We start from the raw sequence: 17,790 nt of genomic DNA on the forward strand, positions 1-17,790 counted from the left end.
ATAAGACTACAAAACATACAAATAATACATGACTAGTTACAGTCTCAAATATACACATTAATCTATTATTGATAGAATTGATTTGTTTGATTTTCAGTAAGTTTTCTGAGTAAGGCATTTTGATTGTGATTATACATGGAAAATTTTACTTTCTGGTTGTTATTAATTCCTGCAGGAACGAACGTTCTAACACAACCAATTCAAATAACATTTTCGGGTTTACTGCTATCTTTAGACGGCATCTTTCACGTGTCGGCAGAATCACAAGGATGCTTATTATTTTCAAATGTGTATGTAATTTATTGTGCAAAGCATAGTTTTTGGGGACTTGCAGTGTTCTCTTTTGGAGTAAAGAAATGTTCAAAAAACATCTGCCATATATTGTGATATGAACTGTTTCTATAATTTACATCTTTACCCATTTTTGAGACATGCTTAGACATGTAATGTCATCCAGTGACGAGGGTGAGAGACAGGATGACTGAGAGGCATTTTAATGAGAAAGATGTATAAATAAACAAAACAAACAGGCAATCTAACAACAAAAGCAAACATGAAACAAGAGCAACAAGGCAAAACAAAAACCAGAAATAAGTACAAAGAAACTAGAAAAGTGCATTTCCTGAAGTAAATGCAGAGTGGTTGTGCAGTTTAAGTGATTCCCATGTAGTTGCTACGTGGTCACTATGGTATCCCTGGTGGTTTCTAGGGTGTTACCAAGCGGTTGCTATGGTATCCCAGGTGGTTGCCAGGGTGCTACCAAAAGGTTGCTAGGGTCTTGCTAGGTGGTTGCCATAGTATCCCGGGTAACTGCTATGGCCTGCCTGGTGGTTGCTATGGTACCGTAAGTAGTGGCTATGTTGCTATATGTTGTTGTTAGTTGGTTAAGTGGTTACTATGGACTTACAAGAGGCTGATGACACGTTTACCAGTTTCGAGTGAGCGTGGCCATGTGCATGCGAAGGTTTCGAACATTCCATGCTTTCCCTATGTGAAAAGAATTGGGGGAAAATGGTTGCTACACGGAAACCGGTCCTCCAAGCAAAAAGCGAAATACTAGGACCGCATGGCAGGCATCTGCGTGGGTACCGCGCCGTTAGGAGAGGGGCAACCGTGACAATGTAATGCCAGGCTGAAAGACCTTATTACATAATGTATGGTAATAACTAGGTTTTACAACTAGGTTTAGCATGCCATGAAGAAGACAGTATTGTGCACCTTGCCACATTATCCGAGTAAAATCATTCAGACTTTTCATGGCCGTGGAACAGCAGTTAGGACTCCGTGAGGCACCTCTCCTACGCCATGTTGGCTAATGGACCGAACTGAATAACTAGCGTTAAATGACTTTACTTTGCTGTTGTTTTAGGAAGGCAAGCTTCCTGTTGTGAAGAATTTGATTAAGCTTATTACTTCCCTTTTCATTATTCTGACTTGTACCAACACTCACATAAACCCCTTCAAATCTGCAAATGACGTTTCCTCAATAAACAATTTTCTGGTTTAAAAAATTCTCAGTACTATCTTTAACCATTTAAAACATTTCCCCGGGACGTTCACCGACAGTATTTATTTTTTTTTTAAATAAAGTTGGCTGTAGGGCAAACAATGTGAGTTGTCGGGTGGATGATAAGAGGGTGAAATAAATCTGAATATCGAGTCTTTTCTCTGCCTCTCCCAGCAGAGACTATTTTTCTTTGCGTCATGCTCTCAACCAATCACAAAAACGCGTCTTATCTATTCGACGTAGTTATTTGCTTTTTCATGCGTCATTTTGAGTCATAAATTCGGCAGATATAATCAAATTTTCATAGAAGCAGTGTCTGACGTTTATAAATTGTAGATACAGAAAATATCCGGGTTACACACACTCCCTTTAAACTAAACCACCACCACAAGTAAATTCTGAACCTAAGGGGGCAAGTGGGTTGGCCAGCAATTTTTGTATAGCGCCACCCTTGGCTATGAACTTCCAGAGATTGAGGCCTGGCTTTTGTTCATGCCCGGACATTTAAAACAGCTGCAATAAATAAGACAACAACAATAAAAAAAACCACCGCATGGTTTTACTCGGGTGGTGAAGGAGTTAATTATCGGAAGAAGATACTCGGTGTGCGTAGACTCAGTTGCACTATTTACTCGCTCAGTTTGCTGAGATCAGAGACTCTGATAGTTGTGGAAACTGTTTTTTGTTAAAACTGAAACGGTAAGCCTTCACTCTTAATCTTGTATAGCTAGCTAGTTACTTAGGATGAGTTCACTTCATAGTAGTTGCTCTAGAATTGAAATGAAGGTATTCGCCTGATTTATGCGCAGACTTGAAAGTTTGTCTCAGTTCATATAGGGCTCGTTCGCTGTTTCATAGTTACCGTGTTTGTTAATTTATACACGGCTAGACTATAGCTAGCTGGCTAAATAGGTTAGAGTTTAGTAAATTTCAGCTTTATTTCCTGTATGCTGGTGTGTCGTTTTACTTAGCAATGTGTGTTTCACGTTAATGTTCGTGAAGATGTGTTTATCTTATAACCGGAGCTCGTTGCCCATGGCTGGTTTGATTTTCTGGCGTGTCTTGGTTAGCCAACCTAACCAAATCTAGCTAAGTTAGTGATTTATTTGCGGTTGTAAGTTAACTCGGATATTTTGCTACTTCTGGTTGCGACGACGTTATAACTTTGGCTTCGCTGGCGAGGAGATGTGCTAATCTGGTATTAAACTCGAATGAGATGATGCCTGGTCTGTGTCTACGACAAAATATTCAAAGCATTCAATCATCAGCGTTTGCCAAAAAAAAACTAAAGACGCAAAATGCGCTGTCTTAATGCAAGCTGTAGTTTGGTTATCTAGGATTAGCGGTATAACTAGCTAGCTAGGTAGCTGTTATGTTCACTGTACTTCTGAAGTTAGGCTATGTCTTTTAAAATATTTAGGTTAATGACAACAGTTTGAAATGGGTCAGGCACTTTGTAAAGTGACTATGTACTGTAACGCAGACCTATGATTTACGTTAGCTATCTCTAGCTAGTTACATTTCATTTAGACTGGACTGATCTCATATTGCGTAGGACTGGGTGGTCCTCAATGAATGACAACGACGCTTTAAAGATGTATTTAACTTAGCTAGACTACCACGGACACAATCGGGACAATAAATCTGATATTGGATTGCAGAGTTAAAAGGTTGTATTCCATCTTTGTCAGCGATGAAAGGCTGAGTTTCATCCTTCTAAAATGCATACAAATAAAACCAACAATAAATAGTCATCCATTTAATAAGGCTTTTTTTTTTTAAACAAAAATGGAGCCACGGAATTGATCGCCAAATATGGTTTGCATGCCAAATTCAATAATAAAAATCCCTTTTACAACTCGAAACTAAATTTACGCTAACCTATCTTAGTTTATTCAGCATCTGCAGCAACTCTGTTCGCTACTTTTCTGGGAAACTACCTTTATTTTATTAATCCATTTATTAATCAGTCAACTTTGCTTAGGTAATCTGCCTAGCACATAAATTGGGGTAGAACAAGTATTTTGTAAGATATGGCTTAACGCTATAGCGTAATGTTTTGGTTTTCATTTATTTTTTTTAATTGCTTTCAAAAATGGCTGGCTGTTGCATTCACTTTTCATTTTGCTGATTTCCTATAAAAGCCCAACTAAAGGGAAATTCCCATAGTGTAGGTAGGCATCTTGGTGAGGGGTTTTTCTGTTTGTAGCCGACACTCCTATTGAGGCATATTGCTTGTTTCTGAAAAACTAACGTGTTCCTTTGATCATTTTGTTGTACATGAGGAAATGTTGTTGTTTTTTTTCCCTTTCGGGATCCATCACTTCAGTTCATGACTCTCACAGGACTTCCCACAGGACGGAATGGGTACTATACTCTATTATGAGTAAAAACAAGTCAGTGGGGTTGATGGAGGATTGTTCTTTGCTTCATGCAAATTGGTGCTATCAGTTGATGTGCTGTGTTCTTGTGGTGGTCAGATTTAGTTTGTTTATTTATTTATATAGCAGACAGTGAATGCTTAGTGTTCACATTTTATATATTATGCTTAATTTTGTACCCATGCAGGGAGGAAAGGTGTTTGTCACTAACTTTTGCACCCTTGCATCCAGAACGGAGCATTCTTTGACTCAAGCGGGTTTAAGTAGAAGCTGTGGGGTAAACCCTTTCAGCTGCTGCTGGCTTGCACTGATGTGCACTTATGTGGTGCCTCTTGGACAGTAGGATGGTAACATTCTCCATGTATGTTTGGCCAACAGTGGTCATGACAGAGATTCGATGGTGTGGACTTGTGGATGTTCTTTTGTCTCGTTTTCAATTTTCTGCATCTCAAGCAGTTCGGGGGAAAGCAGAATTTGGAAAATAAGAAACTTGTTTGTGTTGCAACTTTTTCTTCCCCATTAGTGGTTTTTTTTTTTTTTTTTTTTTTTAGGGTAAAAATACCTCTAGAATGAATCAAGTCTTGACATTTGTTTTCTGGTGTCTTGGCTATAGTGTCAGTCTACATAACCAAAGATAAAATATAGCATTCGTTACTAGAACTTGCAGACCCGCAGTTCTTATGCTTGGAGTAAATATGGAGGAATGAAGGATAAGGGAGCTCACTGCTTCAGACTTTTTGACCATTTTCACTTTTCTGTGCTTGGTGTTCATTTAAGAGGGACAATCAAGTGCTCTGTGCATAGATGATGTAAATGAATGAGGGAGTCTGCAGAAGTGTGTGTGTGTGTGAATTGATAGTGTGTGGAGTGGTCACAAGCCCACTGGCCTGGCCACATGCTCCTTAAGAGTGGTTCTCCTGTCATTTTTACAGTAAGTGATCAAGTAATCACAGCTTTTCATCTGGCTTTCTTGTTAAACACAGCAGCCTTTAAGCTGACAAATTCACAGGTATTTTCACTGGTGAGATGGCATTGAGCACTACTCAAGATTTTAAGCTTTCACATTTGTCAGACAGCTGTTCTGTAGCCATGCTCCCTGATGCCACAGTGCTATAAGAGTGTTGCTGTGATGTTTTTTTTCAGCCATTGTTTTCCTCTGAGTGCTAATTTAGTTTTCCCTCTCTCTCACACAGAGCTGCAGCTATGGGGAAAGGATGCATTACAGCCACCAAATACTTCCTGTTCTTGTTCAACCTCCTTTTCTTTGTAAGTATACACCATCTCCCACCTCTTTGACAAGCCCCATTTAGCTTAGTCCCAGTTAGCCCATGCCCAGTTGGTCTACCCCAATTAGCCCAGTCTCCTCTGTCAGTGTCTTGCATCTCCCAGCAGCTAGGATTAGATTATACTGAAGGACTTGTAGTGACACACAGGCATGTCTGTAATTAATACAACAAGAATGAGATTTCCATATGCTTCTCTATATATTAAGCACACAGTAGCGTCCCCATTTTTTGTTAGTTGTGAATGCTGTGATTCATCACAACACTCAGAGATGTAGTGTTGTCTGGGACCGATCAGGATGCTTACACACAGCAAGAAGAAATGCTGGAGTGTTGGACACCACATTTACATATTACATTTTCCCTTTTCAGTATTGTAGAGGTCAATAGTGCAATATTGATTACCAAGCAATATACTGTACAGCCCTGTGTAAAAGTGAACTTTTTTTTTTATGGAAAGATAGAAAGCGAATGACCTGATATTCAAGACTTTTCTGTCAGGTCTATTTTTTCTGATGAAACAAAGTCTTAAAAAACTCCTGGCTCAAAATGAGGCAGAGGTGGTACCATCCTGATTACATATTTGCACACGTACAGTGCCTTCAACAGCAATACTTTAATTCAAACACTTTTTTTTTTTTTTACAAGCAACAGGCCTGTTTTATGAGTTCTAATAATGAGAGAATTGATGAGTCATTATGCTCAAGTATATTAAGTCCCCTGTTCAAAATTAAATGCAACTTTTATTTTTTTTTAAGATATATATAGCATAAATTTAAGAAATGTTCACAAGGTTTTATGGCCGCATTTGTCAAGATTATTGATTTTTAAAATATACTTGTATATTTCTTGTCTCTTTTTGACTTTAAAAACAGTTTTCCATTTCACAAAATGTCACTTGTGCTGTTTCCCGGCCACCACAATAAAAGTTTATTTCTATAGCTTTTTGAAACCTTTTTACAACAGCCTTGGTCATAACATCTTTACGCATGTCCTGTTCCAAGCCCCAAGAGAGCAAGCCAGAGGCGACAGTGTTGAAGAAAAACTGAGGCTTGTAGGAAGAAACCTCAAGAGCAACCAAGAACTAACTTCCCTCAAAGTGGATGCGTCTTCCTTTGATTGAGACTAGACAGTGTAATGATATGAACAGAAATAATCATAATCAAAGAAACACAATATAAGCACGAATGTTTTCTGATAATGCGTTTCATTTTATTGACTAAAACAAGAATATTATACAAATTGTTATTGAATAAAAAAAGCAAAGATGTCTTGCAGAGGAAATACTTGACCGGTTTATCAGTTTGGTAAAAACATCCGTTATCACATTACACCTTCCTTGTACTTGTTGTTGTGGCCTCAAACTGCTTTGAAGACATACAACACTTGTTGGACAAAAAATAGTCCACAGAGTGCAACACTTGCTTGAAAAGAGCGTTTTCTTTAAGACAGAGTTTTGTTGAGAGTTGGAGGTGGCCGCCTGGTAATTCTCTATGCAGGAAAAACCCTGAGCTTGACTTCTCTCCCAGATACTTGATGTGTAGAGTTAAAGTAAAGTAGCGAATTGGGCTGCTTGGACTAATTAGATGTGTGTGAAAGACATGTTACCCAGAAGCTAACGAAGATGTACCGAGAAGCTCATGAACAGCCTTACCCATAGACTGATGGTGTGTGTGCGTGCATGATGTCTGTCTTGCTAGGGCAGAGCCCTTTAATTAGCCAGCAGGCCAGCAATTTACTGCCTGCCTAACCATGGAGGCAACCTCCATGGACTGAACTTTCAGACGCCAAGCGCTGTAATCAGACTGTAGATCATTGTGTATATAAACATACATATATTGTATGTACATTAACATTTTGTGTGTATGTATGTGTGTGTTTTTTTTTCTCTCCTCTCTGCACCCCTGTGTGGGTGTTTTTTTTGTTTTGTTTTGGTTTTTTTTTTTTTTTTTTGGTTTTTTTTCTCCCCCCCCCCCCCTCAGTTTGGACCGAGCACTCTAAAACCATTTCACTGCGAGTTATACTGTGTATGACTATGTATGTGACAAATAAACCAAACCTGAACTTGATTTGGGCCCAAGGGACAAGGTCAGGGTGGAGGGCAGGATGGCTTAGGCCATAAAGGAAAATCTTTCTCTCCCCTCCCCTTCTGTGCCTCTGTGTCTCTTATTTTCTTCTCTCCTTCCCCACTCATGACTACTGGTCACATAAACATGAACTCGTATGCATTGAGTAATAATGAGCATTGCATGCATTAATGTCTCTTTCTCTCGCTCTTTCTTTTGATCTTTCAGGTTTTTGGAGCTCTCATCTTGGGCTTTGGACTGTGGATTCTGCTGGATAACAAGAGTTTTATCACAGTCCTGCGTAAGTGCAAAGCACGCTGAGATGTTTTTATACCATATGTCAACAGCTTTAAACCCTATGTCAGGGTATATTTTGTGACATGATTAAAGTCTAAATGAGCAGGGGACAGTAAATTCTCAGAGTCCTTGTCACTGTTCAACCTGCTTCTGTTCCCTTTCCTGTGTATTAATTGCAAGAAGGTTGCTGGGATCTGTGTAGAACTGTGACACTCATTTGTTATTTGTCCTGTCTTTTTTCTTTTTTTCTTTTTTTTTTTAAACGCAAGCAATTCCTGGGTTCAGGGCTGCCTTTAGCTGGGTGCATATTTCCATGGGAAGTGGCTCTCTGTTTCTCTGCTCTGACAGCATCTACTCTCCACTTCAATCCAGATGTGTAGATATGAGTGTTTTGCAGTTGTTTAATTCTTGCTGAGGAAATTCATATTGTAGGAGCATGAGTCATTTATGGAAGTGATTTTAAATCTGCATTATCAGGTGTTCTCTCAGGAAAAGCCATCCATTGACTTTTTTTTTTTTTTTTTTTTTTTTTTTTTTTTTTTTTTTAGATTTACACAAGTCTATACATAGCATAAACTGCTTAACAAAACACTGTTTTGGAAGAGGTTAACCAGTTTTAAAGTTGTGTGAGAGCCTTTTACCTTCTATGTTCTCATGGATGTCTGATTAGTTTTTATTTGCTTTTTGACTGACTCTTAGAAACTTGTAATTTTTGGTCTCCATTAAATATGGTCTCTATCCCCTTTGGATGTTTTTAAGGTAACATTAAATTGTTACACTTGTTCATTATATTATCTGTAATTTAATGTACTTGTTGAATCTACATGTTGAGTCTATATTGATCAGGCAAGGTGTTTTGCTTGTCTTTGCAGCAGTGCCTATTTCCTACACAACAGTCTTGAACATCTGCATTTTCTCACACTCAAGCCACCGACGCAGTTTCCAGAGGCCCTTTGGGTTAAGCACTGTACGTCAGTGAGCTCAAGCATGTTTCTGGACAAATGTTATATATGATGCTGGCAATGCTGATAAATTTGATTACATGAAACCTTTATGACAAAAGCAAATGTAGAAAGACTGAATAAATAAAACAAAACAAGTAAGTTCACAGATTATGTCCAGCGTGGCTGCTGCGCACTCTGTAAATAAACGTACGGCTGAAAGCAGTGGAAGAAAACTTTACGTGGAGGCTTTGAACACAGAGATCCTGTTATTGGCTGAGCTTAATGGAAGCTGGGAGTAAAGACTTGAGTCAATAAATAAGCAGGTCTACATATACAAGACAGTGCAGGCGAAGTGTATAATGGTTTGACGACATAAATAAAGCAGAAGTTTGGACCTGCATGAGCATGGGGTTGGGAACATCATAAGGCTGCCCCAAAGCTGAGGAAATCCTCATGTTACTGACATTGAGCAAGTGGCACATCCGCTGCTCTCTCCAGAGGAACAGCTAGATTAGAGAAGGAAAAAAAATTGTAAAATGGTTGTGATTAAAGGAAACTCCAAAACGGTCCAAAGTGGTTTCTAAAAAAAAATGCTTACAGTATAATCAACAAAATAAATGTACTAATTGCAATATCATTTAAAGATTTGATAACGTTTTAATACTGGTAAAAAACATCTACATCCATTACAGTAAATTGCTGAATGTAAATACTATCTGATTACTGATCATTTTAATCTTCTGTCCAGGATTTGTGAGATGGTTAAGTTAATACATGCTGTTAAAAGAATTTTAGCCTAACAAATAGCTTTTTCAGATATGTTGAAAGGCAACCTAACTTGAAAAACAAGTTTCACTTGGGGCAAAGATAACATGTAACAAATGTTATACCAAACAACAAGGTGTCATAGTTCCTCTTGCCTATCCTTTTGGACATGTATGTCTTTCTGTACTTTATTCTTAAGCCAAGTATTTTGATAAAAACAAAAATATTTATGAAATTTAATCCTAACTGATGGTGTGCCATTGAGTTTTCCTACTTGGGCTGTCAGTAAAGTTTCATAATGTGACAGCACAACAGGTAGCACAGCAAATCTACTGCACACACAGCTGTGTTTTGACAGCTTGTCCAACAGGCATGTGGTAAGGACAGAAGCTTCGAGCAGGTTTGAAGATGAGGCGTTGCTCTGCATACTTTCATACTAGGCATGTCTGTGTACATTGGGCTGCTGAAATAGAACTGTCAGTTTGTGGTTTAGCAGAGCCACACTTGTTGCTGCTCTTTGGTTCTGTACAAGCACCAAAAGAGCTCTACTAATATTAGAATACTAGAAGTAGAACAAGTGAAGAGATGACTTGTTTCTCCTTTAAATTATATCCCCACCCCAAACTCATACACACCCAGCCTGCACAGACCCTGTTCTCTTGAGTACCAGTCTTTGCCTCTAATTACTGCAAAGCCTCTGATTTTGTATATAGCTATACATAGCACTGGTTAAGTGTCCTTTCTAGGTTAAATATTTTAACAGAGACAGAAGTGTTTTGGATGTGGCTATATGGAGTTCTGCTGTATAGGTAACCTTGCTGTTTCTTAAGCAGAGAGAAATATAAACCGTCCTAAAAGTGCTGCTGTTGTCCTATGAATTGAATTGGCTTTAGTTTTGGTGGTGTTGCTGTCCAGGAATACATGGGATATACTGGATTTTAGCTGAATGTTTAATGTACCCTTTTCTGTTAAGTGATTACTGTAGTTTAAAATCTAATGCACTATAACAAAGTTTTAAAAGTAAGATCTATAACCATAGTGTTCTTGCATGCAAGAATTATTGGCTTACATGCAAAAATTGTAGGTCTTATTGTTGAACACATCCATCTGTAAATCTCTGCTGTGTGTGTATATACAACCTTCCGATGAGCCCCCGAATGCATAACAAGCCCACTACACCTGCATCTTTTGTGTCCCTGTGCCTCTCCTCCTATTGTACCTTCATCAAAGACTAGTCCACTTTCAGTTGTTTCAAAAATGATCCTCTTCCTCACTTATTTCTACTTATTTCTGGATTGGGCGTCATCCTTGTCTGGTGTTTTAGGATACCAGGTAAGACGCAGCTTATGGGAAGTAAACATTTTTTACTTCTTTTAAAATTTTTAGTTAGTTTCTAAACTACACAAGAATATACTTTTTTGTGCAAATTGTTTTGAGGTAGAAGTGGTTTTCTTATTCTGCACTACTTGGGGGGGGGGGGGGGGGGGGGCACAAAAGATGAGCAGTTTGAATGTAAAGGTAACAATATATTTTAAGAGCCAGATAACTTCTCTGCATTTACTATTCTTGATTCAAAAAGGTTGATGACAATTCACACACAACCTGAAATATGTGCTTATACTATACTATGTTAAAGTGCTGTCAAAAAATGGAAAATACCATTTGACCCACTTGAACCTTGCACTTGAACATCAAAAGAAACATACCTGATGCATTTTTGCTCTTGTTGTTCCTATGAAATTGAAAGGAGCCGGTAATGTAATGCTATGGAATTTTTTACATAACAAAGAAAAAGTGGAGTATCTCAAAGACCTCCATGCTTTTTGCATATAGTGGGAGGATCTTTCGATTAGAACCCAGAGTGCAGTAATGAACAAAGTAATGTATTTATTAGTTACCCATTTCATGTATACAACCTTCTGATGAGCCCCCAAATTCAGGGTGCCTCTGTATAAAAGAGCCTCCATATACAAACACTTCTGACCAGCTGAGCATGTCATGCAGGCATTGTGCTGTGTGTGGGGGAGTTGCATGGAGCCACTGAGCCAACCTCTTCCTGTTGTCTGTCACATGTTTACACAGAGGAGTCTTCCACAACACTGAAGGTTGGATCCTATATTCTGATTGGTGTGGGATCTCTCTCTATGCTCATGGGCTTCCTGGGCTGCGTTGGGGCCATCTACGAGATTCGCTGCCTACTAGGACTGGTGAGGTTACAGAATGGCTTCAGAGACGAGCAGCATCAATCCTCTAAGTCAGTTTAAAGGCCATTTTCCTTACTAGTTTTACGCTCATTTTGTTCACAGATGCCCAAGGAATAAAACAGCTCTGCACTCTTTTAAAGAAAGCTTTTTGAAATCATTTTTCTTTCACAATGATTCAGCTCGGCAATGCCACTGGACAGCATAATTGTCTTTAGATTGAGAATGCTAGTTTGCAAAATGCTGCACTTGCCAAGCATGTCCAAGTACAGCAGTGGGCCTGTAGCCCAGCACGGAAATGTCACCGAGCCCGATGTTTATTACCATGATAAAGACGTTGTGTGAAGTGGGTTTCTGAGGATAATGACAGTGGATTCGCTGAGCTTGGGTGACTGGGATGAGCTGGTGAGGTTTACGGTGGGGATTCATCAGAACCCATACCCTCTAGAGGGTTAAACGAGCATTGGAGTTGATGAGTGCCTTTGAACCGTTTGATTCAATTACCATGTGAAGTTGGGTTAGCCAGCTGTCCCTGCCTTTTTGTGCTGTATATGGGATTCTGTACAGCCATTCTCCCCTGTCACACAGAAGCACACCTAGATAAACATTTCTTTCACCATTAATGAAATACAATCATATATTAAATTAATATCAAGAATACATCTGTAATTCAGACACACCTATTCTCAAGCAGATTGCATCATTAATTGGGTGTATGGGGAATTGTTGAATGAATGTGTATGCGTTCTAACGTCATGTGTTCTGTGTTCTTTTCTACACCTGTCAGTACTTCACGTGTCTTCTGCTGATCCTCATTGCCCAGGTTACAGCAGCTGTGCTCATTTACTTTCAGCGAGACTTGGTAAGTGTTCTGGGAGTAATGGCCCATTCTGCTATTCTGTTGGCATGCTTCTCCAAGAGCCAAGAGTCATATAACAGTGGTTATGAAATGATGTAATCTAAGCCGTTTTGATGTGAATGATGTGTGGTTTATTGACCACATTGGGACCGTTGTATTGAACAGGTTCTTAGGCCCTGCTTTAAGGTTGGGTGTGTGCAGTTATGTTTACTTATTTCAGTCATAGAATGCTCCTGTCTATCACAGATTAAGTAGAACTTGTTGTGCAGTACCACTATCTGTGCTATGGCACAAAGTGCTACTATTTGTTCTTACATATTCTCTGTACTGAGATTTAATGAACACTGCTGTCCCACCCTGTCCTATCTGAAATTGCACTATATAATCAGACATCCTAACATTTTTGTCTTGGGTGTATAGCTTAACTGTCAGTTTCCATTACTTGATCGAACATGTTTCTCTGGCATGGATCATCTGGAATATATTGTGTGAAAAATATATGAAAGCAAAAGACCTTGGAGTCACTTCCGGACTGAGGTCACTTCCAGGTCTTCCCTCCATATACCAGCCACACACAGGAAAGACTGAGCATTCCTGATAGAGTCCTCTATAAGTGCTAGGATGGTGAGATTACAATTTTTATTCTTATCATCAACATGTGCTCAAGCACTAAGAGTTAGGGGAGGTGAAAAGATGAACCTGAGGTACAGTATTTTTTTTTAGTATTTTTGGGCAAAGGTGGGTTTACTTTGGAAACTTTGCTTTCTTTCATTTCAGGCAACTGATGTCTGTACAATTGGCAGAGCTGTGATTTGATTGTGGTTTTGAATAAAATAGTAATAAATATGGTGAGGTAATTTGAGAGAAAAAATAAAAAGCCCAATATAAGTGCAAACATGTAGTTGGAAGTTGGCAGTTACCAACTTGGTAGAGGAAAACTGTTGTGAGTATTTCTAGTCCCAACTTTGGCTTCTGCACCCTTTAACGAAAGCCTTTACAAACATTAAGCTTTAAGGAAGGGCCTAGCCTTCCATTATGCTTATTCTGTTTGGATTATTCTGTATTAACGGGAGCCTGCTAGTTGGCGTGTATGCTCCTCCACAATTGCAGTAATGACACAGGGATGCGCTTTGCCTGGGCATGTTACTTGTTCCTGAAGTTCTGCTTCACCAAAGGGCAGGGTGCAGCGCTCTTCCACAGCAGGGTGAGGTTCCCATCCCTCTCTGCACAGACTCCTAGCTGTCCCCTTCCGATCTGGAGCCACCTCATCCCTCCAATATAACGTGCAGCATTGGTTTATTCACGCCTGCTTAATTAAACCAATCAGTTCAACACTTTCTGCTGCTGGAAAGGTTTCCTCATTTTCAAAAAATGGTTCTGTTGAGGTTTGAAGGTGTTGAATGTTTGTGGGGGTTTTTGACATTCAAATTATTTGAACACACTAGCCTAAAGTAACATTACATAATGAGATCACATGAATGTGTCTTTTAAATGCAAATCTGAAAACATAATATATTGGCTGTTATATGGTTGTTAAAGACAAACTGTTCTCTATATTACTTCCATAGCAGGTTTGGAAATGTCTGTTTATTTGTCTTCATTTATCTCATTTCTCTCAGCTGAAGCATGAGATGTCCAGCATTGTGAACAAGATAATAGTGAATTATACAGGTCAGAACAGCACCACAGATCGTGCATGGGATTACATCCAGAGAACGGTAAGCCTTTTCATGCCTGTTCCCAAGCTACTGAGTGTGGCTTACCCTGGAATTTTTCCCCTTCTTTTTCATTCATTTTATTTTATGCTAATTAATGAACAGGCACCCCTGACACAGGGTGACTGTTAGCACAGAATGCATATCTTACTGCTTACTAATATGTGGTATTTGTTTACTGTGTTGTCCACCAATACAATTGAACATATATTCTCTAACCACCATATTCTCTAACCATGAGGAACACCATAATCTGGTGACTGTGGAGGCAGTAGCCTCCCCAGTGGTCATGGAACCAGTTGGAGAGGACTTGTCCTTGGTGACATGGCATTATCAAACTGGTAGTAGGCCTAGCCATTATAAGATGACTAAACTGTGGCCATAAATGAATGTCGATGTATACGCAGATGACATTATGCATTGCACTGTTGACATATAACTGGCAGATTGGATAGTTACATGAATGAGCAAATGTTCAGGTGTTCCTAATAAACTGGATGGTGAGTGTATAACATAGTTTTTCAAATTTTACATTTTTTTGTGTTGGTTTTTGTATGTTTTAAGGTTTATATTTGGGATAATTATTGCATTCTTTTTCTGTTTTCTTTCTCTCTCCCTCTCTTCAGATCCAATGCTGTGGTTGGACTGGACCATCTAACTGGACTGAAAATGTATTGATTAAGAACACCACACAGGCCATGTATCCATGCTCCTGTAGGAACGAGTCCATTCCTGGTACGGAAATGCAGAAGATGGGTCTGTGCAACAGTCTAGCTTCTGAGTGGCCTGTCTACACCAAGGTACGCATTCTCACGGACGGCTCATGCTGAAATCAGACACCCACCAAATGCTGTAAGCCTGACTATTAAATAAGTAGATGTTCTTTGATCTTTTCAACCATGTCTACAGCCTGTTTGTGTAATTTAACCAAAAGTCTTTATATTGTACCACTGAGCTTTTTTCATATCTTTCTCCTGACATTTTCCCTTTCTGTGCTCTTGTTTTGCTCCTGTCCTGAAACCACTGGTCTTTCTAGAGAAGCTTCTCCTCTTTTCGTTCAGGATCACCTCTGTTTTTCATGCTTTTTTACTTCAGCTATGTTACTCTCTCCATTCTTTGTGTCCAGGGTTGCATATCCAGTGTGGAGGACTGGTTCCTGAACAACTCTGGCGTTATTTTGGGGTTGTGTGTCGGCGTGGCAGTGATTGAGGTAGAAACTCAAGTTCTAACTGGATCCTCAGCATCAACAGCACCTTGTGTAGTGCATTTGTGTGTTTTACCTTCAGCTTAACTACAGCTCGTCAATACATGAAGAAAATATTTTTATATACATTCACGAACCACTTTATTAGAAAACTTTAGCTTATGGCAAACTTTGGTTCCTTTGTTGGAGTGTGAGTGTGAGAGAGGGGGTGTGAGCATCACTAATCACAGCTTTTTTTTCTTACAGCTCCTCGGTATGATTCTATCAATGTGCCTGTGCAAGCGTGTCCACCAGGAGGACTACACCAAAGTCCCCAGATACTGAGAACAAAGACCACACACGCACACAAGCGTACATACAGACACACACACGCCAATAAATACATTCACCACAGCAGTCGAGTATTTTAAACAGTTCAGTCATTCTTTATATTATGGCCCTCCTGGTTTTAATTATTGGTATTACACCCTGTCCTGTGTGTCTCTTTTGGTATTTGAACCTTTTGTTAATTGAAGAAAAAAAAAACATTGTATTGGTGTGTTATGGTTTCTTCTTAGTGTGCTTTATTGCATTCCTTTTTGTTGTCTTTTTATCCTCTTATTTTTTTTTATTCTTGTGTTTTTTTTTTCTGTTTTCTTTCCTACAGAGAACGTAAAAGCCTCCTTAAGCATATCTTTGTCAAAAGTATGATAAGCCAGTATCATGTGTCGGTGAGAAAATCCTGGAAATCACAATTACATGGTGGTCTGGGATCTCCAGGACACTTGGAAAATTAGATAGAGCACTTAATGAGGGTGTTACTGTTGTGTATATGCAACCCCCCTGACCTCTAGAGGGAGAGACATGAGAGAGGCGAGGGTGAGGTATTACGGGGCACTGTATTCAGTGTACATTGAGTACAGTCATTATGGGACTGATGGGTAGACATGAGCGTTAACCGAGTGTGCATCCCATAGTCCCTAGTGTGACTGGGTTTGCTTTGTCAGTGACTGCATTCAGGTACCTTGCTAAATGATCCAGCATCGCATTTACCAGTGTTTTGGCCTTTTGGCTCAGCACTGGCCTTTATCTATAAAACTCCATTTACTTGTTTAAGTTATATTGCCCAGTAGCTGTTATACTGTGTAACTCAATACTGATTACAATTCCAAAGATGCACTGGAGTGGAAGTTATTTAAAAGCATGACATGGTATGAACAGACTTTTTTGTATTTGTTTGTTTGATTGTTTGTTTGGAGAAAAAAAAGATTTCCATTTGTGTTGTCTTTTCTCTGAATTTTCAAAAATCATAATGATATGCCATTTCAGTGTGACAAATTAGAACTATAGCTTTGGGTCTTTTGGGAATAAAATGGAAAGAGGTTCTGCAGGTCGTAGTTTGATGTGATGTCCCACTGCTATCTTAACTTTTTCCTTGTTACACAATTCCTTCTTGTCTGCCAAATGTCTAATTTGGAAAACTTTAAGTATATCAAATCCCTGCCTGCTGTTTGGGAAACACCCAAACAGCCTGTGTAAAAGATTACCACAACCCAGCAAAGCCCCCCCCCCCCCCCTGATTTCAACTTGAGGGAAGATGTGTAGATTGTTAATGATTAACTCTAGGGTATGATGAGGTAATGATGGCCAAGGTCCAGTGCCTTTAATCTCAGTAGATGACAGTATTTCAGCCTGCAGTATTTTCATATTACGTTTTATGAACACTTGTATTTACACTGTTTAAAGGAGGACAGGAAGTTTCCTCTAGTTCAGTCTTCTCTCTGCTTTCATTTTCCTTCAGCACCAGCTGTGCCCTGCACTTTACATATATCAGAATAGTCTTTCCTAGAGCCTACAAGTGTTTACAACCACTTCTTCCACTCTTGCTGTGTTTTTTAAATCCCGCTATACTGCTTTTGTATATGTGGTTAAAACTCAGCTTTTTGGGGAATAACTTGTTTCCCCCAGCCATTGTTCTCCTTCTGAAGAGCAGCATGTTGGCTGTAGTCGTTCTCTATCAGTAGGAATGGGGATTATGGTTTGCTGGAAAGCAAAAACTGCTTCGGCCTGGGTTGCCATTCCCTAACACACTATACATGTAGACACACACATTTGGTCTAAGGAATCATCCATCACAAAAAATATGCTGGAAAGTTAGACAGAAACTTGCAGTGTTGGTACATGTCCAGAACTAACACTTGACTATTTTTCCTTTTTCTTACATTTGACACACAAATGCAGTTTGAGGTTGAGGGTGTAGCTATGTTTTTATATATATATATATATATAAATATAAATATATATATATATATATATATATATATATATATATATATATATATATATATATAAACTTTTGTAAGCTCTACTATTTTGTATTGTCTGTTGATGTTCTTGCTGTCCACATCTAAAGCATTTATGATTTGTATTCAGTGATTTAAAAAATATATATATAATTGTTTTGTTTCCAACCAAGCATTTGTACCAAAAAAAAAAAAAAGGTTTATATGAAAAAGCCCTGCTTTCAAGAAAACTAAGTGGAAATTATAGCAGAATGAACAAAATTGTACATTTGAAGACATTTTTACG

General features: G+C 38.9%; 1 protein-coding gene across 2 annotated transcripts; it reads left to right on the top strand.

Annotated features, from left to right (window-relative positions):
• Nucleotides 1–1,935: 1,935 nt before the first annotated feature.
• Nucleotides 1,936–17,031, top strand: cd82b (CD82 molecule b). 2 transcript variants are annotated; one of them, XM_027008803.2, is made up of 9 exons: nt 1,936–2,206; nt 5,082–5,154; nt 7,466–7,538; nt 11,326–11,450; nt 12,232–12,306; nt 13,923–14,021; nt 14,645–14,818; nt 15,145–15,228; nt 15,469–17,031. In XM_027008803.2, the coding sequence occupies exons 2-9, from the start codon at nt 5,092–5,094 to the stop codon at nt 15,544–15,546; spliced, it is 771 nt and encodes a 256-aa protein (XP_026864604.1). In that variant the 5' UTR covers nt 1,936–2,206; nt 5,082–5,091; the 3' UTR covers nt 15,547–17,031. The 2 variants fall into 2 exon arrangements, with proteins under 2 accessions (XP_026864604.1, XP_026864605.1); XM_027008804.2 differs by lacking the exon at nt 1,936–2,206 and adding an exon at nt 4,795–4,819.
• Nucleotides 17,032–17,790: the final 759 nt, after the last annotated feature.

This window comes from Electrophorus electricus, chromosome 4 (assembly GCF_013358815.1).
Source record: "Electrophorus electricus isolate fEleEle1 chromosome 4, fEleEle1.pri, whole genome shotgun sequence".
NCBI lineage: Eukaryota > Metazoa > Chordata > Actinopteri > Gymnotiformes > Gymnotidae > Electrophorus > Electrophorus electricus.

Coding starts and splice junctions, on each gene's coding strand:
- cd82b (XM_027008803.2), top strand. CDS start 5,092: ATGGGGAAAGGATGCATTACAGCCACCAAATACTTCCTGTTCTTGTTC. Junction 11,451..12,231: donor TTCGCTGCCTACTAGGACTG/GTGAGGTTACAG, acceptor TACACCTGTCAG/TACTTCACGTGTCTTCTGCT. Junction 14,022..14,644: donor GGGATTACATCCAGAGAACG/GTAAGCCTTTTC, acceptor CCCTCTCTTCAG/ATCCAATGCTGTGGTTGGAC.